Consider the following 22,230-nt stretch of genomic DNA (forward strand, 5'->3'; position numbering starts at 1 on the left):
ATTTACGAGAACAATGAGAGCATCATTGTGTATTTAAAGCATGTCGGTCACAAGATGCAGATGTACAAGTACTAAGGACCACTGACTTGGATGTTTAAGATTATATAAACAGTACAATATTCCTGGCAGCTTGGTTAGGCAAAGATGTATATTGTCATTTAGGTTGTAATGACTATAGTTGAGACTTTAACCTAAAACACTGAGATTTACTCTAGTCTCCTTAAAAATACCCAGGAATTTAATTTGCAAACAGATTAACTGAATACAATGTGTTGAATAAGGTTGTCAAAAAATTATCCAGAAGACAATGAGCCCTTGTGAAAAAGATCACCTTCAAGGTTTCTCATTTAGTTTATTATTATTATTATTATTATTATCATCATCCTTATCATCCTCATCATCATCTCTTAATTTGTCAGTGACAATGCCCACTGAACAGGAGAAAAACTGAAACTGAGGCCAGAGTTAGAAGGCTAAAATAAACCGCAGTAAATGCACAGCACCACATTCTAAGGCTGCAGTCTCAGGACCAGTTCTTTGCCACAGCGTCCCTTACCATAGACGAGGCTGCACTTTCTGGATGCACTTTCAGGACACTAGTTTAATACTTTTTGCAGGAGTGGAGCTAGAAAGGTGGCCAGGGTAGCGCTGGCCACCTCTGGAACCTGATTGGACACCTCAGGTGCCACCCCAGTTGATTGACAGGTCACTGCACGTGAAAGGCAGTTGGCAAAGCTCTGGTGGGCAAATGGTGGTCACACCAGATACTGACTGGTTTTCAGACCCCCGCATAAAGCAAAACTGCACCTTTCAGAGTGGCCTTTTATTGTGGCCAGCCTGAGGCACACCTGTGCAATATTCATGCTGTCTAATCAGCATCTTGATATGCCACACCTGTGAGGTGGGATGGATTATCTCGGCAAAGGAGAAGTGCTCACACTCAACACATTTAGATATATTTGTTAACAATATTTGACAGAAATGGTTCTTTTGTGTACATAGAAAATGTTTTAGATCTTTGAGTTCAGCTCATGAAAAATTGGAGCAAAAACAAAAGTGTTGCGTTTATATTTTTGTTCAGTGTAGTTAGGTGAATACCAAAGTTGTTTCTATAAAGATAATTAGCCATATAATATCACAACTGATAATTGCCAAAACAAAACAGGAAATTAGCAATATTACAGCAGCAAAAAGGGTAGCAAAACTAGAGAGCATCAATTAAAAACAGTAGTCATAAATAACTACAAAAACGATTGTACATATAAATAGAAAAAAAACTAGTAGAAACGATATAAACAATATGAATAAGAAACAAAAAACTCCAGAAATATTGACACTATTGCACATTGACCAGTGTTTACACCGTTTCACACAGGGTGGGGGGGCGCTCTCTACAGGGAATAATAGCTCAGCTGTCGTCCCCCTTTCTCCCACCACCTGCACTGAGACCGGTGGGCATCCTTCTTGGGCAGTTTGTCAAGTCTCTTCCTGTCAGCAGTCCTGATGCTGCTGACCACTCTGTAGAAAATGGCCAATGCCACAGCAGAGCCAAATCAGGTCCTCAGAGTGTCCCTGTACTCCAAAGGACCACCTGAGTTCTCCTCCTCTGATCATTATTCCAGCTTGAGTTTTTTGCTAATTCATACAACACTGTTCAAAACGGTCCTTCAGCAGTCTGTCTGTAGTTACAGCGCAGACACCTTGCGCACTAGAGGCACTGCACAGCTTGTGGTCAGAAACGGACTCGTCCATGTCGGGCCGCGAACTGTCAACCTCCGTTTCTAAACGGCTGAGCGCATGCGCACTGAGGACATTCGAAGTTGCATCTATTTAAACCGCTGGGCCATCGCAGATGACGGCCCTGTCACTGTGGAAAAAAGGAGTATCATCGGCTGCGCTCTTAGTGTAAGCGTTTCAAACGTGTCTAACGTACATGAGGAATTAGCAATTGACAAAACACGGACTCAATGACACCACCATTAAAGAACACAATCTAGCGACGTTATTGTTGTGTTGTAAGAATGAAAAGAAACTAGCAGTCAAGCTACTTCAGAGGAACGGTGTTTAGGCTACTACTCAGAAGTCAGATACAAGTGCCTCGTATATTCACGACACATGGATTACATGGAGTGACACTGCCACCTGCTGGCATGGTATATTTATGCAGGCACACGTATACCACAGTTATGTCCACCTGCCGCAGTTATAAGATACTTGCCTGCAGGCTCTAATCAGGGTCGGAAGATCTAGCGTCGCCTTCTCCCTCCAGATGCATCATTTTTGCTAATGTCCCCAAAAAAGTTATTCGCCCCTCTGAACCGTTTACACATAAAGTGAAGACAACGGGTCTTCAAGAGCAACACTTGTGCTCTTTTTCACTTCAAGGAATTAATTGTTTAGCATTGTTACAAGGTCAGGATGTGGGAGAAGGCAAAAAAAAAGTCAAACAAAATAAAAATGAAATACTGATAATTGATTGCTGCAGAGGCAGTCTCAAATGTTGAAATGGATTTGTCTTCAAAAGAAATGACACGGACACATGTAGTTGACTGCTTGGTCAGTACTCTCTGTAGGGATAGGAAAGGTTACAGATTTCCCAGCCACTCAGTCGTGAATGATCCCGCCCGCCTGGTCTACTCCATATTTAACCACCGGCTCTAGCTGACTGCCTGCAGCTGAAGCATCCCTATTAATGCCTCAGCGTACCTGCATGGGTCTGCTGCCTCTCAGCGAGGCGCTCATGGCCGGGACTGTATGTACAACGTGACGGTTTGATCGGAATCACTCGCTACAACAATACCATTGAATTCCAGACGTATTTAAAGACCTCTAGCGTCGTCCTGTATCACTCATGGTGACATCTTGAATATTTTTTTTGCCAATTATTATGCCTGATACACAGTCACAACTAATACTCTCTCACCACACAGTTTCACATTTAAAATTGCTTTATTTTTCAAATTATTATCATTTTTATGAGGCTGAGATGGCCTAAAAGAATTCTCATGAAGTAATACTTCATGAGAATTCATAAAGGGGCGGAGTTACAGGGTGGCCGGGTTAGCTCTGGAACCTGATTGGACACCTCACGTGCCACCCCAGTTGATTGACAGGTCACTGCACATCTCGTTGGAAGAAGCGCATTATGGAAAGGCAAATGCGGGAGGCAGAAATGTCTTTCAAAACACGAATGGATGAGAGGACCTACTTTAAATACATCATTCTGAAGTAAGTTTTTAAAGTGGTTTCCTGATGAGTAATTGTTTTAAAGTATTGACACCTTGACTGCACATTTAGAGAAGACATTTTGTCTCCAATAGTTCAACTGCGAGTAGGCTAACCGTTAGCCAACTCGCACAGTAGCTTAGTGGCTAACGTTACAGTAGCCGCCAGTTTTATTTTACAGTAGCTAGGCTGGTAGTTGATTTTAACTAAGCTACAGCACGACAATGGGGACAAATGGTTAAAGATTATGCCTAACACAATCTTGAGGTGTAGCCAGGCTGTCTTAGTTTGTATAGGGACAAATAAAAATGAAGAGAAATTGTGATATTTCAGGCTTTTTTTTAAAGAACACAAATCAGGCACAGATCAGGCCCAGACAGACCCCAGCCCTAATGTCAGCAGCCCTGGCAGCTCTGAACATAGACATATATACATAGACGCCGCATGACGTGCTGGAACATAACCAGCGTCGCCGCCATATTGGATGGGTCTCCTCACTCTCGGCTAGCACCAGAGTCAATTGGAGTCAACGGAGAGCGAGCAACTATGCCGGTATTTTGTGCAGCTTACGGTTGCAATAACCGGCGTAGTATTGACACCAGATCACGTGGGATTACCTTCACAAGTAAGATTGAACAATAATTTTGGTTATTTTACCATTTATAACATTTTGTCATCGTAACTAACGTCACTGACGTGTAACGTTATTACAGCAGGAACTGGTACTCTCTCTCATTGTCTCTTGCTGTTTTGTTTTGTTGTTTCTTCACATTTTGAAGGTTTCCCAGTGATACAGGCTTGAGGAGGCAATGGGAAGTTGCTATAAAACGGGAGGATTTTATTGCGACCGAGTCGTCAAAGCTCTGTAGTGAGCACTTCAGGCCTGATGATTTTGACAGGACGGGTCAGATTGTCAGGCTTAGAGATGGTGCGACCCCATCTGTCTTCAACTTCCCATCTCATCTTCTCAGAGTAGGTGTATTTTTACTCTACATGCTAACAGAGATGTCTATGAATCATATGTAAAACAAAAGTTAATATCACACTTTGCTAAACATGGTTGTTTGTTTTTTTTACCGTTAGTTCTTTCTGCGTGTTTAGGAATTAGTGATGTATTGTGTATAACAATACACTGTGGGATTTTTGATGAAGTTGTTTTTAAGTATTACGTTTCTTATATTTTAGCCTGTAGTGACGAGGAGCACAAAAACTTCAAGGAAAGCTGAAGACCTTTCTTGTCCTTTCTACCAGTGGACCTACCAGTGGACCTTTCTTTCTTTTTCACTCTCTGAAATCAACGTGTGTGTGTGTGTGTGTGTGTGTGTGTGTGTGTGTGTGAGAGAGAGAGAGAGAGAGAGAGAATAAATTCAAATGAACAATCAAACTTGTTTCTTTATTAAAATATAAAATGAATTGATTTATACATTTTTTCAATATGCCATACCATATGTCTTTGTTAAAGAGCATAATACAAAGTCTTTCAGCACAAAAGCATGTATTTTTAATGTGTGACAGCGTCCTGTATCATAACTGAATCTCTGCCGTTTGTAACAAACAAAACCGTGTGAAAATCGGGTAAAAAATCGTGGAGTTGTGATTAATTTAGTCGGGGTTTACACCTTCCTCAGTAGAAGTAAATGCACTGGGGTCGCATTGGAGACCCAGCCAAGATGGCGGCCGCGCTGATACGTCCGCTCCAATAGGCAGCGTTAGTCAACGAGGCGTCTACGTATATATGTCTATGGCTCTGAACCTGGAGCTAGCCAGACAAGTCAGTGTGGTCAGACACAAGGACCCAGTGTACCACCACCAGGTCAGAGCGAACAGAGGCAGTAAATTGCATGCCCAGTTCAGACATTAAAAAATGTAGCCTCACACTGTCACAAAAGCTTTTAAAGGTAATCCTTGGAAGGCTGCAAGTCTGCAGTAGCACTGGGAACACAGTAGATGGCAGCAGAGGTAGGCAGGGTCCTCTCTCTGTTTACATTGTCGGTCAGGCGACAACATGGTGACGATGTAAACAAAGGGAGCTCTTATCAATGCATGCAGTGGCTTGAAATGACCATGAAAAGATAAGGAAACAATATAAGTTGAGTTTTTGTTATGGGGCTAACGTGAGCTGGTTAGCTCAGGCTAAGCTATGCTTGGTATCGATGGAGTGGGTAGCATCTCTAGTCTCAGAGGAGACCAAACAAGAGTGTATAGAGACTGGGCGCCTTGTAAGATCCCATTACATGCTGACTGTGGCCTTATCGTAATATGATTTATGAGTTAGGGTACAGTACTGAGGTACTGTTAGGGACTTATTGTTATTCCAGGGTCTGGAATAACAATGACACAATATTTTCCTTTATTAGTATATGGATCCCCTGATAAAGCCTTGCCCACCCTTTGGCCACCCCTTGTATAAAAGTGTAGTTCCGCCCCTGGGGCCAAGGTCTGGTATTAGACCATGGCCCTGCAGAGCACGGACCGTTCAGGTGAGGGAGGTTTCTTTTGTTCGCGCGCTGTGACGGTAACGCGCCGCGTGCCCGCGCGCTTTATGATACAGGTGCGCTCAGCTCAGCCCACAAGAGGAGGACTCACTGCAGGTAGCATACACGGTCGAGCCTCACCGTCACTACCGAAAGTAACAGAAAGACCGAGGATGTCCTGCTTGTCTTTGCTGTGATGATAAGGCGGGAGCATGGCGGCGGTCAGTATCTCACAACAGTTTGGAGCAGTTCAGGGACTTCACGTCGCCTGAGCAGATAACATGGCTAAAGTATCCAGCTAGTGTTTTTTTTTTATGGCAGCAGCGTATCAAAGCGGACTTTTATAGTTTATTTGAATAGTGTACAGGTGTTCACAGCGTTCAAAGGGCTGTTTGTGTTGAGCTACAGGTGGCCATTTTAATGTATCCCCTCTTTTTTTCAAACAGCAGCAGCAGCGAGGTGATATGACAGATGCATCAGAGAGCACAGTCAACATGGAGGAGTTCTTCCGCACGGTAAATTCACACATACGACTTGTGTTTGTTGAGTCTTGTCACATATCCAGTGGGCTGATAATAGCTGTGTGTGTGTGTGTGTGTGTGTGTGTGTAGGTGGAGGAGGTGAGAAGCCTCATTGAGAAAACGTCCCGTCAAGCAGAGGAGGTGGAGAGGAGACATGGTGCCATCCTCTCTGCTCCAACCCAAGACAAGAGTGAGTACAGAGTACCAGCAATATATACACAGTGTGTCTGGATGGAGCCATGAGCTGCATAAGTTTTAAGATGGTAGAGGAGTAGAAACTCGATGCCTTCCACTGTTGTGCTGATTGCTCTCAGAGGACTATCCCCTCCTTCAGGGCACACACACACACACACACACACACACACACACACACACCATTGGGAAGACAAACAAAAGGTCCAAACTGCCTTTGACAAACACACCTGTGTCTGTTTGTAGAGAGTAACGGGGGATTCTTTGGGGCAGTGGCTAGAAATAGATAAACAGCTTAACGACAGATACAGCCACATCACATGAAGGCAGTTTTGGGGCTGAAGAATCTGCTCACACGTACCTGGACAGTGAAGATGTTCTGACACAGTGATGATGCCAAGTCAGGGTAATCGTGACGTAAAATAAAGCAGAGGATATTGACAAAGCTGCCAATAACAGCGTATTGAGCTTGTTATAAATCCAGTGGTGGAAGAAACAAAGTACAAATACTATGTTGCTGCACTTGAGTAGATTTTTCATGTATCTTTACTTTACTTCAGTATTTATTACGTCTTAGTTGTACTCCCTACATTTTAACATCAATATATATATCATCAATATACTCTCTACTCTTACATTTTCAAAACAGGCTCTTTACTTTAGTTTCAATTCATTTGAGGGAAATTAACAAATATTTCTATTTTGTGTCATTGCACGTTGTCTTCCCAACATCACAACACTGATTTCAACCCATCACTACATATCACGCATGGTAGACGTAACAAGACGAAACGATGTAAAAGACACAGCAAAGCGGAAACAGAGGAATGGGGAGAAATTGTGTGTTAGTGTCTTGTATCTGCAGAGACCCTGCAGCCCTCTGCCTGGATTTTCTTTATTTTCTCAATGTTTTGCTGTGCTCGCGAAGCTATACCAACCCAAAATGTTGGTATTTGACGTCCTGAGAATGAGGCTGGACAATCGGCTATCTTTCTGGTGCTTTTACGGACAGTTAGGACAAATCCTACTGATTCTACCTTTACAATTTATATTTATGACATGAGGTTCAGTTAGCTTTGCACAGAATGTCTTTCAGAGGGATACTTTTTACTTTTATACTTTGAGTACAGCTCAGAGACCATACCTTTCTACTTCTACTTGAGTACAGAATACCTGTACTTTGCCACCTCTGATTAAATCCATAAATTAGACAGAAGCACAATATAAAACCTAATCATTATTCACCTTGGTGAAATCATTTATTCTATTAAGTCAGCTTGTTATATTGTTCCCAGGAAACAAAAAGGAGCTGGAGAAGCTGAACAATGAGACCAAGAGGAACGCCAACTTGGTCCGAGCAAGGTTAAAATGTGAGTTGAAGTATTTTTCTAATCCTTGTCCTTTTGTACACTAGATTTTGATTTGGCTCACACTGCAGATATGACATACAGTTTTTAAATGTGAAACGTGATGTGGTCCATCATTGTTTGAGACCATGTGGAGGAACTGTGCAGCGCCTCGCACTTCCCCCATTTCTGGGACAGCATAGTTCATGACACAGGATTTGACTTGCAAATATGTCGGAAAAAAAGGCCACTGAGCTCCGCTGTGAACACACTGTCAGATTAGCAAAGACCCAGATTGTAGAAAGATAAAAGAAATGTTTTTCTATGACCGCATTCATCTTTTTGTGTTCTTCCAGCAATGCAGAAGGACTTTGATGTGGACGAGAACAGTCGAAGTGCTTCAGTAATCCAGCGTATTCAGAAGAACCAGGTCTGGCAGCATTTGAATTTCCTGTAATAAAGCAAGTGCATAAAGATTGCCAGCTCTGAGTTTTATTACATCCTCCAGGGGAACAAAAATCTATAAAGCCGAATTAGTTCTTTCAAAGGGGCCTCAATCTTTACGCACTTGACGAGATCACTGCTGACAACAGTCGGCGTTGAAGACTGATGTTTGAATTAATTCCGTCTCATTTGTGGTTCAATAATCTGATTTGAATTTCTGCTGACTACCCCTCCGCCAGCACTCCCACCTGACTCGCTGGTTTGCTGAAGTCATGAGGGGCTACCATAAGGCACAAGTCTCCTTCAGAGAGAAATGCAAAGCACAAATTCAGAGACAGCTGGAGATCGGTGAGTCGACGAAAACAAACTAAAACATAAACACTTGTTCTTCGCCCGTCACTCTGCTGTGTCGGTGTGAACTGACTTCATATCATACGCCAAGATCTTATCATGCCAGTACAGTTTTTGTATTTTCAGAACAATGGAGGTCTCTGCCAACTCTATTTTTTCTTAGTTGGAACAGCTGTGTTGGTGTTTATATACTAATTACTCTTCATACAGCCAGAGAAGTTGTAATGTTTTTATTTCTTCTTTTAACTACCTTATCCCTTCAGATGGGGCTGAAGAATCATTTGAAATATCAATATCATAATATGGCCAGTTAAGTGCAATATCTATATCACAGGAGCTGTAATTTTTTGATAAATGTAAAACGTCACAACATGCCATTATGAGTGAAGCATTGTGGTGCTACAGAGATGTAAATCCTGTTCTCCAGATGTAAGATAATATGCTTGTTTGGTACAGACCCCAGCAAAATCACATCATCTTCTCTTTTATATATATATTTTTTAATATACTGAAATCCAAAGATTCACACAAAAAATTGTGACTCATATCACAAATGCGATATCTGTCAAAACAATCAGGGTTTATTTCTTCCCCAATACTCAAATAACACTCACACTCAGGCTGTTAAATCTACAGTATACACAGTTGAGTTTGGTGGAGAGAAAGTGGCATAGCAGTAGGAAGGTGTAGATGTGTAATAACGCCATCCTGTGGTGGACATCTGAAAACACATAGGGCATGGCATCTACCTTGGCATCACACACTTCTGCTCATTTTTAAAGCTACAACACAAAAGAATGTTGACTGTCATATGTGATGCCTTTCAGTGAAAATTTTTCTCTTTATTTAATGAGATTAAGATCATCTGTTGTGCGCACTTCTGTTTAAACGGATGTTTCTGATATGACACAGTGTTAAACTAACCTGTAAAATTGAGAATTGAGAATATTTCTGTCTCTCTCAGTGGATAAAGTGACTACAAATGAGGAGCTGGAGGAGATGCTGCACCGTGACAATCTTTCCATCTTCATATCTGATGTTAGTGGATTTTCCTTCAGTTGTGGGCCACACAAATGACTATGCAATATATATAACTCTGTTTTTTGTTATTAATCACCCAGATATGCAGTCACAGTGTAATTAGAAGCTGTTTAGATGTTATCTATAAATAAAGCTGATGCACTTTTCCTTTCACAGGTCAGCTCTCAAGCTCGGATTTCCAGCCAGGCTCTGAGTGAGATTGAATCTCGTCATCAGGACATCATCTGCCTGGAGTCCAGCATCAAAGAGCTGCACGAGATATTTGTCGACACTGCCATGCTGCTGGAGAGTCAGGTAAGATGGACACCTCATTTAGACATTTGTAAAGCGAATAAACTGATGTCATGAGACCCAGAACCTGGCTGATGTTGATTCTGTTTTTGTTCCATCAGGGGGACCTGATCAACAACATAGAGAAGAATGTGACAAGTGCTGCAGAGTATGTAGACGTTTCCAAAGATGAAACTTATAAAGCAGTCGCGTACAAGAAAAACCCATACAAGGTAGCATCTCTCCCGAGCTTCTTAAAACCCTTCAAGAGGAAAACCACTGATAAAACTGCTACTGATCAAAACACCTCAGACTTGAACCATGGCTGAGCTCCTGAAACTGTTTGAACATTGACTGCACCAAACATTCTGATCAGCATCAAAGCCTGAGCTCGCAGGAACCCCCCTTATAAATGGTACAGTGCCTGTCTGCCCCCTCAAATGCCTTTTTTTTCTAAAGGATAACGAGGACGCTGTTATTTTTAACTTAAATAATGAATTTGAATTCAGCTGCTGTGATAATGGCCTGTCAAATAAAAGTGACAAGATGCTGTGGACGAGGCTTGAACGCAGGCTTGCGAGGTGACTGCGGACTGACAAAAGGACAAATGCTGCATACAACAAACACCCGGTTTGATTTGTTCATAAATTCACTCTCTCAGTTAAGTGATGTTTTCTCTTGTGGCCAGTAGGTGGCATGACAGCATTAGCAAAAACTCTGAACTGGGATCATTTGTCCTGCGTCCCCTCTGCTGTCCTGCTGAACTTGTTTTTGTCCCATACTGTGTGTTTTAATCATGTACTGTATTGTGATTTCATGCTGTCTAATACTCAAAAAGAGATGGTCGTAATGTCTAAAATGTCTGATCCTAAAATAAACCTTTTTGGTCACTGTGTTACTGCCGCTGTATTCTAATGGATTGCTGTGACCTCACATACAATATCAGTCATTTTCAGAGGCGGGAGGTCTAAAAGCTGTCTATCTGTGACATACATGTTTTACACTCTTCCCAAGGAAAAAGTTAGTGACACTAGAGTTATTCAATGTGACACTGAATGATTGAGGGTTTTTTTAGCCAAGCTATCTGTGTGTGGCAGCGTCAATCCACCACTTTAATTCAAAGTGAAATCTCTTCAGCATCGATTGAATGAATTGCCATGGAAAGTTGTAAATATTGCCCCCTTCAAAGTGAATAATAGCCTAATAACTTGAGTGAGTTTTTCATCAGGCGCCATCATCCTGTCAACTGCTGGAATAATGACCTTATTAGCATCCTCGGCTGTACTTAATGCTCGCGTGCTAACATGCTAAACTAAGAAAGTGAGGATGGTGAACACTACACATGCCAAATATCAGCATCTTAGCATTATCATCATGAGCATGTTAGCATAATAACATTAGCATTTAGCTCAAAGCACCACCAGGCGTAAGTACAGTTTCACAGAGCTGCTAGCAAGAATGTAGACATCATGTAGTTTCATAATTACAGTACTTTCACCTTTTTGCCTAAAAGTGTTGGACCCACACCTGGAAGGCTTAGTATCGAAATGTCTACAAGAAAATAGCAAAGACTGTTTGAGTGTTTGACGCAGAGTGTTTGAGATTGCCAGCTTTGAGAGGAAAATGCTCTCATGGAACTGTGTCACACAAAAGTCCTCCCTCAAGTGCAAAAAATGCAGCATTAAAGGGTATTTTATGTTGCTGTACAGACAGAGGTGGAAGAATTACTCAGATCTTGTATTTTTATGTAAAAAGTAGCAATACCAGTGTTGAAATACTCTCTTGCAAGTGAAAGTCATGTATTTAAATTTTTACTTAAGCTAAAGTACAAAAGTATTAGCATCAAAATATACTTGAAGTACCACAGTAAAAGGACTTGCTATGCAGACTGTCACATGCCAGGAATGTATAAGGTATTATTAGATTGTGGCGATGCAGTAATGTGTTCCTCCCTTTAATGTTGAAGCTAGTAAGGGTGATTTAACTAGTTAGAGTTTTTCTGCTGGGTAGCTTGTCAACTTACCCTTGGGGATCAATACAGTTTTATCTTAAACAGTTATATTACATCTGATTTATTTGTTGAGTAAAAAGTACAATATATGCCTCTGAATTGTAGTGGGTGAGATGTTTAAAGTAGCAGACCATGGAAATACTCAAGTATGGTACAAGTATACCAGAAAATTGTACTTTAGTGAATCAATGTACTTACTGTAGTTACTTTCGCCCACTGCATACAGATGGATGACAAAGCAGTGTCCAAACCAAAAGAGCAGCATCAGTTCTCCATGGCATTGATTTTCTGTTGTCTCTCTGACTCTCCGGGTGGGAAAGATGCGCCCTTGTTCAGTGTTTTAATGCCAGTGGTGGACGTGACATCGTTTGCAAAACCCATTCAACAATTCAGTGATCCTTTGTGTTCTGTGGATAAAGCTTATGTAACAGCTTATGTATAAGTTATGATCCTCCACTCACTTATTCAGGTTTTTCCTTTAATTTGTCATGTGTCTCTTACCAAGACCAAGATTTTATTTGATCGGGAACAGCTTCAAATGATTCTTCGTCTGTGTGATTCTCAGTTTGATCTGACTAGAGGGAGGAAAGGCAAAAACTCTCAGACAAGCTCCCTCCTGCATCATGGGAACGCTGCCAGGATGAACCCACTGACTTATCTCTCAGACTCTCTCTCTGTGTCTCTCCCTCCCTCTCTCCACCTCCAGGATAAGATTTCACAGCACCTTTGCACTTTGCTGAAACCACTGCTTTCCAAATGGGAAAAAGAACAGGAATAATAGATTAAGGATGACAATGTAATTTGAGGAAAACAAAAAAGGGAGACAGAGACATGAGAAGATAAGGAGGGAAAATGAAACAGACACAGGCCTACGTAAAAACATGGTTTCTTTATTGGTTGTGCCAGGGTGGTGAAGCCCTTAAACATTTAGGGCTCGACCACAATTTAAAAGGGCTGAGTGATGTGCGGCTGCATGAAGAGTGGAGTCTGGCTGTCTGCTTTGATCGACGGACCATCCCTCTGTCTGTCATTTACACAAACAGGGTGTTGAAAATGGCCCGTCTCCAAAAGAACCATTAAACATTTCCCCAGTTGGAATGCACTACAAGGATGGACAAACGGTTAGGAGGAAAGGTCGAGGGAGAAAAAGGGGGGGAAGAGTCTTTCGTTCTGCCTCCTCACGGAGCCTCTGGAGGCAGGCTTACTTCTTGGCCTTGCCCTGGGCAGCCACGGCCTCCATGGCCTTCCTTACGGTTTCCTTGTCACCGAGGAAAGACATGGGCTTGATGGGCTTCAGGTTTGCATCCAGCTCGTACACGATTGGGATTCCTGTGGGCAGGTTCAGCTCCATGATGGCCGCGTCGGACATACCTGGAGAAGACAGACGGATCAGCAGACAGAACAGAGGGAATGTAATGGATACAGTAAAAGGCTGTCTGGGGCCCAGCTAGGCAGACAGGAAGGACAGAAGTCTAACATAATTAAAGAAGTCAGCAGGGCAAATTTTATTTATATCTTGATTGTATTATTTATTCTTTTTACTGCAGTCTGTGACTTATAATCTACTCCTCAAACATCTACCAGTCCTATCTGACATTTACCATTGCCCTTTAGGCTCTCTGGCTCTTCCTTATCCACGTCTGGCAAGTACAACCTTTCTACATAAAGGTCGTGACTGTAACGGGAACCAAGCTCCTGACCCTCTCCCCTGTCCCTGAGCTTTAGCATGAGAGTCCCAGTGTGCTATTTTTGTCCACTGTAATCCACAACAGTGTGTGTGTGTGTGTGTGTGTGTGTGTGTGTGTGTGTGTGTGTGTGTGTAAAGGCAAGTGTCTGTGATTATTTTAGGCCTTGGCCTTGTATGCAAATGCACCGAAAGCCATTTTCAAAATGAAATGTTCAGCTCATTTGCCATTTTGTGGCATTGGATTGAATAATGTCAGTGTTCACCTCTGCTTCACCTCTTCAGTTTTTTAAAACTCCGCCAATTTTACACATTAAAGTGTGTTTACAGGTCGTGGGGATGATATTACATATGTGAAAAAAGTAGTATATTACTTTTTGTGGGCTCAGAGGAAGCTGCATTTAATCTGATAAATGGTGGCTACGTTGCATTGTGGGTAATGTAGGCACCAGGTTTTGAACATTGCAGCTCTATAACACTGTTGGACTATTTTTTTTTTTTTATCCAATGCATTCTTGTTTTTTTCAAAAGCTGGCGCCTACGTTACCCACAATACAACTCTTTATGCTACTTTTGTTTCACATATGCAGTACTGCTCCCCAAGACCTGTCAACACACTTTAATGTGTAAAAAAAGGTGGAGTTATCCTTTAAGCCTTGTCCACCTCCACACTGTAACACTCACCCTCCAAATGCTTGACGATGCCACGGAGGCTGTTGCCGTGGGCAGCGATGATGACGTTCTTTCCCGCCTTGATTTCAGGCGCGATGACGTCGTTCCAGAAAGGCAGGGCGCGGGCGATGGTGTCCTTCAGTGACTCACACGTGGGGAGCTCGCCGGCCTTCAGATTCTTGTAGCGCCGAGACTGGAAGGTAGCGAAGAAGAGTGGTTGGAAGTTTACTCCCACAGCGATAAAAACAGGAGTTACATAACAGAGAGAAAGGCCAAACTTTAAATGTATTCATGTCAGCTGTCTCACCTCACTGATGATTTTGTGGTAAGAGTGGTCCTTGTCCATGGGTGGAGGTGGGATGTCGAAGGAGCGGCGCCAGATCTTCACCTGCTCCTCTCCGTGCTTCTCAGCCGTCTCGGCCTTGTTGAGACCGGTGAGGCCTCCGTAGTGACGCTCATTCAGACGCCAGGTGCGGATCACAGGCAGCCACATCTGGTCTGTGCCCTCCATGATGGTCCACAGGGTCTTGACGGCACGCTTCAGCACAGAGGTGTAGCAGATGTCGAACTTCATTCCGGCCTCCTTGATGGCCAGGGCTCCACGCTTGGCCTCCTCCGTGCCCTTCTCACTGAGGTCGGCATCGAACCAGCCGCAGAAGCGGTTCTCCTGGTTCCAGGCGCTCTCACCGTGGCGCACAATAACCAAACGATGGGCAGCAGCCATAGTTACAGTGTGTCTCTTGAGTGTAGCTCAAACACAAAACCCTCAGCCCTTCTAAGTTGCGCACACTGGCCGACCAACAGTGAGCCCAAGCCAGCATACCACACTCTTTATATAGCAGCCGGGGTAGGGACAGTGCATAGCAGACAGGCCTCCTGAACTCTCCACCTGTGAGAGGCACTCACGCTCTGATGGGCACACAAGTCCGGCCAATGGAGCCAGACCTCCGCTGGGCCGGTTGGACATGTGGTGGCTGGGAAGGGCAGAGGTCAGATATTAAGCCAAAATAGCAACATGACTTTTAAACTGAGATAGGTGGAACAAAAGTGTAAAGATCAGAGTTGGCTGCAGAGAGGCACCTCACTCTTGAGGTGAAGAGTCTGATCACTGAGGGAGAAGCTGCAGCTGAAGACTTCATATGTTTAGTAAATATCTGGGCTTTTTGCTGTGTGCATAACAATGACAGAGAGGCTCAAACAAGTCCAGTCAGTTTAAAAAACCCTGGTAGAGGAGGATCGACCGGCAACATGTTTCCAAAACACAGCTGAGCTAACAGCTGCATACAGTGTGCGTTCATGTGGTTTCTCTTACTGTGCACAGAGCTAATGCCAGCTAAACACATGATGCAGCTATCTGACTACCACAGCTGCAGCTACCACTCTTTCTACTGAGAATAATAATGACTGTTAATAAGATCGAGGTTAAAATTAAAAACAGGGTAAAGATGCAGGAACAGCAAAAGGCATAAAAGGAGTGTATTATAGTTTTTAAGTCATAAATCCAATCTGACAATCTTGAACAGCTCTCTGATTCATGATGTCCTGAAAAACCCCATATCTTAGCAAATAATAAGAAAGTCTCTTTGTTAAATCTTCAACAGGCAGAGGGAAGGCAGGGAAGTGTCATTTCTGTCCATCACCTCTAGGAGCTGCTCTCCTACCATTTAAGGATTTTCACATGAACCACGCAACATGTGACACTGTGTTAAGTATGTTATTCCAGTAAGAAATGGTTGTACAAGTATACCGTGTTGTTTGTTTATGTATGTACGAGCATTAGGCTGATTCCAAACTGCTGTCCTCAGTATCACCACAATAAACGTCACGATTAAAGTTATTGTGGAGCCTTGAGTTGAGAAATGCCTCCCGTTCCACCCCACTGGAAATGTTAGAGACAACGAATCGGAGCCACATCTTCTGCAGCATCCTTCATGGGAAGCAGAGATGCACTCCAGCTTACAGAATGCAGACAAAAGTGCTGATTAAGCTCAAAAACAAAGCCACAGGGCCAACGCTGAGCTGTCAGACAAGGTCTGCTGCCACTCCCAATCGAATTATGGATCCATATGTAGGGGAAAAAAAGGAGAAATCCAACAGTCCAAAAATATGATATAAATGTAATTCCGGGCAGAAGGCCAACAAAGAGGAAACTAACAAGGATGATGCTGCAGGAACAAACACTGGATGGATCTCTCTGGTGAACTTTATGGTGACATTGATCAAAAATGAAACAGGTTTCAGTGTTGAAATAATGGAGAAGTAATACCTACTTTGTGCTTTAGCCCAGTGTTTTTGTTTTTTGGCACATTTAACTGTTCTGTTCGGTCTCGCTGCTCTCATCAATCCCTCTAGGCGACCATTTTCCAGCAAAAACGAGCTGATAAGCCTGCTGTGCGCTACGTGCCATGCACCAAACAGCTGGCGGATAAAGTCGCAGACTGGCTGTTGGGGTATTTTCTTCAGCAGTTGGTGGAGATCAGAAAGCAGGTTTAACAAACTCTGAGCTTAAAACTAAACTCTGAGTTGGCTGAGCCTGAGATAATAAGCATGTTGAGTATGTAACTGCAGCAAGTGAGCCAGAATTGTTATCTCTGTTTCTGATGAGTCTCCCTCATCTCAGGCTTAACAATCACTAATCCTGCTGTCTGAAATAGGGCCCAGAGGAGAAGGAGAGTAAACACTGGACTCAGGTGTCCAGAAATAAGTCACACTATGAGCTCTGTTGAGTCACAGTTTATGTTACACTGAGTTCTGGTGCATTGCATTCAGCTGGTGTGTGTTTTTGGTCCCATTAAAGATCTGTGTACCTGAGCAGCTAAGCCCTGAATATGGGGTTTGTTTTGTTGTCTGGCTGAATGTCATGTTATATTATGTCTGTATGTTACACAGAAGTCTGACAATAAAGCTCAATGGACTTAGATGTCATTTTGTTCTTTGTATAGCTGTATGAAGCAGGCAGTATGATGTATTGTGGCGGCTGTGTCTCTGTCAACTTGTTTGGATGTTTCTTCTGCCCCCTAGTGGCCAAAAGGGGAACTCATGTGCCTTTAAAGTTTTGATAAATACTCATAAAGCAGGCTATTTTACCTCCACCACAATTGCCACCACGTTACAAATTTTAAATTAAAGTTGCAAATGACAACATGTTGGTGCGAGAACCTGAAAATCAGCTCTGTAAGAGTATCGGTGCACTTTCATCTCCTTCATTTCCCCCCAGGTCCTGTGAGCATCTTGTCTGCCTAAAAAACAGCCCCGGTGCAGATTGTCAGACTGCTGTTGGGTGGGAAAGAGAAGTGTACACAGGGGAGCTTGTGTGATAGCAACCGTTACGATGACTCAGCCTGCAGCAGAGTCCATGCAGCTCCCACTGAAGTCCCCCACCTCTGCCTGCCTGCCTGCCTGCCTGGCTTCAGTTTGGGCTTTAACACTGTCTGTAAGCACCGGGGGCCTCTGCTGCATAGGCAAATTACTAGAGCGTTAAAGGAAACGAAGGATCATGCACATACACTCACACAAAAAGCAAGGCACAGATATTGCTGCAAAGCACTGCAATGTATGTTTATGCATGGAGCTGAAAAGCAAGATGAATTTCCCAGCCTAAAATGAATCATTGAGCCACTGCATACCTGCGCACACACACAGCCAGTCACACAAGTAAAGAAAATGCATGTCAGCAGCTGGGTGTAATTGACCTGCCAGGGTATCTGTGCTGCAGATGAGAGGGACCGTTTGTCTTTTTTAGAACTGAAAGAACAACCGGACAAAAGGCGAAAAGGCTTCTTCATCGCTGATTCTTTTATAAATGAAGAATATCTCTTTCTCTTTGAAGGAACGTAGAATATGAACAGTTGATGAGTGCCGCTTGCTTTCTCCAATGTCAAATCATCAATCATAAAGGAAACATGCCTCATTTATGAAATACTGTACATTTCTTGTGACACTGGTACAGGCAGTGCAATGCTCTCATTAATTCATGCAAAAAAGGAGACAGAACAGCCTTTATTGTTTCTACCTGTGTCTCTGAACTCAGATCATTTATGCCTTTAGTTTTCTATAACTTGCTTCTGCAGAGTCAGAACAAGATAAGCAAAAAGAAATGACATAAATGAAAGAGCAGGCACAGCATTACACTACTAATTAATCAATCTCATATAAAAAATTAAAAAAAAGAGCAGAAGTTATTAATGTACCAAGAAATCACAGCTTACACACGATTTCCTGCTCCACGTTGTGACCTCTCACCTTCTGTTTGGGTGGGATTCTACCACTGCAGGTCTTTTGAGGTCGTGGCTGTAGTTCTGCTCTCCGCCAGAAGGAGAGATGCTGTGTCACGATTGTTAAATCAGGACAACCCCCACCCCCACCCCCTCCCTCTCTCTCTGTATCCTGCAGTGATGATAGCACAGCAAGTATGTTTGAGACATGTTTTTGCTCCTTTTAATACACAAAACCTCTAATAAAACACAGCATATCGGTTATTTGCAGGTTTGCTCTGGTCAAAGTCCACGTTTAAAACTGTCAATGTCAAATTCAGGACAAGAGAAGCAGAAGATGGATCCTATTAAGATGTCATTTTGCCACCTCTTTTCTTCTCTCTATCTTTAACCCTCCCACTCTCGCTCCCCTGGCCCCTCTCCTTCTCATCTCTCCCCGTTGCAGTGTAAGCCTATCGAGCCTGCATTGTCAGAGTTTGGGGAAAGCGCTTGCGTCAGAGCTCACTGTCCCGCTATAAAAGCACAGGCTGCTGCAGCAGCAGGCAGACGAGGCTTAAACCTGAGCCCTTCGTACACCTCCCCACACACACACACACACACACACACACACACATACACACAGAGGAGAGGGAGAGCAGCCTGTGCTCCCAACAACAACTCAGCCATGAGTAGCCTCGGATATGACCCCTACTATTCCACCTCGTCATACAGGCGCTGGTATGTCGAGGCTCCCCCTCGGGTGGTGACCAGAGGGAGGACCCACTCCGTCTACTCCTCTCACGCCTCCCCGCTGTCCTCCTCCCGTCTGCAGTACTCCTCTCCCGGCCGGGTGCTGCTCTCCTCCTCCTCACAAGCCTCTTCCCTGGAGCTGGAGCTCAACCAGGCGGCCCAGATCAGCTCTGAGTTCCGTGCCGTCCGCACCCAGGAGCGCAGCCAGCTGCAGGACCTCAACGACCGCTTCGCCGGCTTCATTGAGAGAGTGCGTGAGCTTGAGCAGCAGAACCGTGCTCTGGAGGCAGAGCTGCTGCTGCTGAGGCAGAGGCACACTGAGCCATCCCGCCTGAGAGCACTGTACGAGCAGGAGGCTCGGGCCCTGAGAGCGGCTGTGGATGAAGCCAGGGCAGAGCAGCAGGCTGTCATGGGACAGAGGGAGCGTCTGGAACAAACCCTCAGTGCTCTGCAGGGTCGATATGAAGAGGAAGTGCTGGGCCGCGAGGAGGCTGAGGGCAGGCTGATGGAGGCCCGGCGTGAGGCCGACCAGGCTGCCTTGGCCAAGGCTGAGCTGGAGAAGAGCATCGAAACCCTGCTGGAGGAGCTGGCCTTCCTCAAGAGGATTCATGAAGGCGAAGTGGCCGAGCTGCAGGCCCAGGTCCAACTGGGCGTCCAAGTGGCCGTGGAGTCTGAGGCCGCAACTCCTGACCTCTCCGGTGCCCTCAGGGACATCCGGTCCCAGTATGAAAGGCTGGCAGCAAGAAACATGCAGGCAGCAGAGGAGTGGTTCAGAGGGAAGGTGGGCTCCATGACCGAGACGGTGGCCCAGCACAGCGACGCCGTGAGGAGCTCCAAGGACGAGGCGGGAGAGTACCGACGCCAGCTCCAGACCCGCCTGCTGGAGATCGACGCGTGCAGAGGCCTCAACGAGTCCCTGGAGAAGCAGCTGCATGAGATGGAGGAGAAGCAGAGCGCTGAGATTGCTGCTATGCAGGTCAGTGGCGGCTGCAGGTGCATGAATTCTATTATAATGTGTTATTAATTATTCAGATCTTTCGATTGTTGGGGACATTAATCTTTAAAACTCTGATAATTTCCTTATCTCCAATTTAGGACACCATCGGAGAGCTGGAGGGCGAGCTGAGGGGCACCAAACAGGAAATGGCGCGCTACCTGAAGGAGTACCAGGACCTTCTGAATGTCAAGATGGCGCTGGACATCGAGATTGCTGCGTATAGGTGAGAAGCGATGAGAAATCAAACTGGATTTCCGGGGATCAAACTTCCTATTAGTGTTGGTGTTAGCACTTTAAAGTGGTGCATTAATACCCAATCAGGAAGAGACGCACGTTTTAGATTCAGAGGTTGTTCACAAGGTCAGTTAAGGTGAAAATATTTGAAAATGAGCTGAGACTTTTCCCTAACCTGTACAGGAAGCTGCTGGAGGGGGAGGAGTCTCGCTTCAGTGTGGGAGTGGGCGGGGGCGTGTCCTCCCTGTACAGCCACAGCCTGTCAGCGCCCTCCTACGTCCGGCCCGTCCTCTCCAGCCTGAGCTCCGGCACCACCTACCTGATGACGTCGCGCCTGCTCAGCTCCAGCGTCAGCACCACCGAGGGGATCATCTCTGCCAGCCAGGCCCATCAAGCAGAGGCCAGCCCACCTGCAGAGGAAGAGGAGGAGGAGGAGGTGAAGGAGGAAGAGGAGGTGGCAGAGGAGGAGAAGGAAGAGGAGGGAGGAGAGGAGACAAAGGAGGAGGAAGAGGAGAAGGGGGAGGAAGAGGAAGGTGAGGAGGAGGGAGATAAGGAGAAAGCAGATGAAGAGGAGGCTAAGGAAGGAGAAGCGGGTTAGTGGAGTTTTTGATTATATTCTATAATTGCTTAATGATTGAGGTCATTATGATAAATATTGATATAAAATTCTCATTTACACAGGTGGCGATGAGGAGGAGCAAAAGGAAGAGGTGACAGAGGCCGCTGAAGAAGAGGGGGAGAAAGAGGAGAAAGGAGAGGAAGAGGAGACCGAGGTTAAAGAAGAAGCACAAGAGGAGGTAAAAGCAGAAGAAGCTGAGGACAAGGGTGAGGACGCAAAAGAAGAAGAAAAAGAGGACGAGAAGGAAGAAGAAAAGAAAAGTGAAGAGAAGGAGGAGAAAGAAGACAAAGCTGACGCCAAGAAAGACGACAAAGCCGACGAGAAGGAAGCTGCTCCGAAAACAGACGACAAAGCTGAGGCCAAAAAGGAGAAAGAGGAGGGAAAAGCAGCCAAACCGGAAGCTGCCGAAGAGAAAAGCACAAGTGGTAAAAAGTAAGCCTTCGATCAAGACTGTCCATTAGCTCAATAACCAGTAGAGGCTCCTTCGCTATCCTCTCCAATCTGCTTGTTAACATGGTGCTCAATAAAACAGTCCGACGGCCATTTACAGCAACAAATCAAGGCTAACTGCTTTCCAATACCCAAAGTACATAAGGTCTGTGTGCACACTTCCTGAGGAGTGTAATGTGTGTAGTTGCCGAATGCAAATGTGAGTGTGTGAGTTTTTGGTGGTGAAATAAACGCCTCTTAAAGCCACGTGTGTCTTTGATTCTGAGCATAAATTATTCTTTACATATCTGACGAGTAGATGATTTACAGCATAAACCCCTGTTAATGTTGTGTGAACAACAATGTGAACATTTGTCGTATTCCTCCTTTCTTGGTCAATCAGGTGATTAGAATATACTGTATTTTAGAACTCCCATAATGCTTTGCCTGCTGCAAACAGGAAGTATAATCATGCAATTCATTCAGTGAGTTAGGCTGTTGCCTGTAATTAATTACAATTGACAAATATGAAGTAAAAGCATGCCAAATTAGCTGTTAGCAGGTGCTCCTTGTAATGTAACCCTTAATGTACTGACGAGTTTCACCAGATCAGTTTGATGCTGAAGAAAATCTAAAATCGTGAGGATTTGCAGGCAAGTTCTGTAGCTACAAGGAGCGTCTTTCTTTCTATTATTTCTAAGTGGTTTTACAGATGTTTATTCACAGTGGACACGTATTTAAGAATCTGTGTCATGTCTCTGTTCAAATTTGACTGAG

General features: G+C 44.2%; 3 protein-coding genes across 5 annotated transcripts; 2 read left to right on the top strand and 1 right to left on the bottom strand.

Moving 5' to 3' along the window:
* Positions 1-3,141: 3,141 nt before the first annotated feature.
* On the top strand, positions 3,142-10,721 carry LOC311274981 (syntaxin-2-like). 3 transcript variants are annotated; one of them, XM_084383120.1, is made up of 9 exons: positions 3,142-3,228; positions 6,146-6,214; positions 6,311-6,410; positions 7,708-7,782; positions 8,115-8,188; positions 8,442-8,550; positions 9,518-9,591; positions 9,751-9,888; positions 9,987-10,721. In XM_084383120.1, exons 2-9 carry the CDS (start codon positions 6,164-6,166, stop codon positions 10,191-10,193), a joined length of 828 nt encoding a protein of 275 aa, XP_084239246.1. In that variant the 5' UTR covers positions 3,142-3,228; positions 6,146-6,163; the 3' UTR covers positions 10,194-10,721. The 3 variants fall into 3 exon arrangements, with proteins under 3 accessions (XP_084239246.1, XP_084239245.1, XP_084239244.1); XM_084383119.1 differs by lacking the exon at positions 3,142-3,228 and adding an exon at positions 5,723-5,920 and having other exon boundaries at positions 6,149-6,214; XM_084383118.1 differs by lacking the exon at positions 3,142-3,228 and adding an exon at positions 5,725-5,920.
* Positions 10,722-12,745: 2,024 nt separating this feature from the next.
* Positions 12,746-15,054, bottom strand: pgam2 (phosphoglycerate mutase 2 (muscle)). The gene is made up of 3 exons (XM_084383695.1): positions 14,539-15,054; positions 14,244-14,424; positions 12,746-13,246 (listed from the first exon to the last, which is right to left on the bottom strand). The coding sequence occupies exons 1-3, from the start codon at positions 14,953-14,955 to the stop codon at positions 13,077-13,079; spliced, it is 768 nt and encodes a 255-aa protein (XP_084239821.1). The 5' UTR covers positions 14,956-15,054; the 3' UTR covers positions 12,746-13,076.
* Positions 15,055-19,003: 3,949 nt separating this feature from the next.
* On the top strand, positions 19,004-21,720 carry nefla (neurofilament light chain a). The gene is made up of 4 exons (XM_084382662.1): positions 19,004-20,150; positions 20,270-20,394; positions 20,589-20,998; positions 21,087-21,720. The coding sequence occupies exons 1-4, from the start codon at positions 19,110-19,112 to the stop codon at positions 21,458-21,460; spliced, it is 1,950 nt and encodes a 649-aa protein (XP_084238788.1). The 5' UTR covers positions 19,004-19,109; the 3' UTR covers positions 21,461-21,720.
* Positions 21,721-22,230: the final 510 nt, after the last annotated feature.

This window comes from Pagrus pagrus (genome assembly GCF_965226575.1).
Source record: "Pagrus pagrus genome assembly, chromosome: 19".
Taxonomy (NCBI): Eukaryota; Metazoa; Chordata; class Actinopteri; order Spariformes; family Sparidae; genus Pagrus; species Pagrus pagrus.

What these genes read in the sequence shown, in the direction of transcription:
- nefla (XM_084382662.1), top strand. Translation starts at nt 19,110, where the DNA reads ATGAGTAGCCTCGGATATGACCCCTACTATTCCACCTCGTCATACAGG. An exon ending in CTGAGATTGCTGCTATGCAG is followed by an intron (nt 20,151 to 20,269) that starts GTCAGTGGCGGC and finishes TCTCCAATTTAG; the next exon opens with GACACCATCGGAGAGCTGGA. An exon ending in GGCTAAGGAAGGAGAAGCGG is followed by an intron (nt 20,999 to 21,086) that starts GTTAGTGGAGTT and finishes TCATTTACACAG; the next exon opens with GTGGCGATGAGGAGGAGCAA.
- pgam2 (XM_084383695.1), bottom strand. Translation starts at nt 14,955, where the DNA reads ATGGCTGCTGCCCATCGTTTGGTTATTGTGCGCCACGGTGAGAGCGCC. An exon ending in ACCACAAAATCATCAGTGAG is followed by an intron (nt 14,425 to 14,538) that starts GTGAGACAGCTG and finishes GCTACCTTCCAG; the next exon opens with TCTCGGCGCTACAAGAATCT. An exon ending in CATCGTCAAGCATTTGGAGG is followed by an intron (nt 13,247 to 14,243) that starts GTGAGTGTTACA and finishes TGTCTTCTCCAG; the next exon opens with GTATGTCCGACGCGGCCATC.
- LOC311274981 (XM_084383118.1), top strand. An exon ending in TGGAGGAGTTCTTCCGCACG is followed by an intron (nt 6,215 to 6,310) that starts GTAAATTCACAC and finishes GTGTGTGTGTAG; the next exon opens with GTGGAGGAGGTGAGAAGCCT. An exon ending in GGTCCGAGCAAGGTTAAAAT is followed by an intron (nt 7,783 to 8,114) that starts GTGAGTTGAAGT and finishes GTGTTCTTCCAG; the next exon opens with CAATGCAGAAGGACTTTGAT.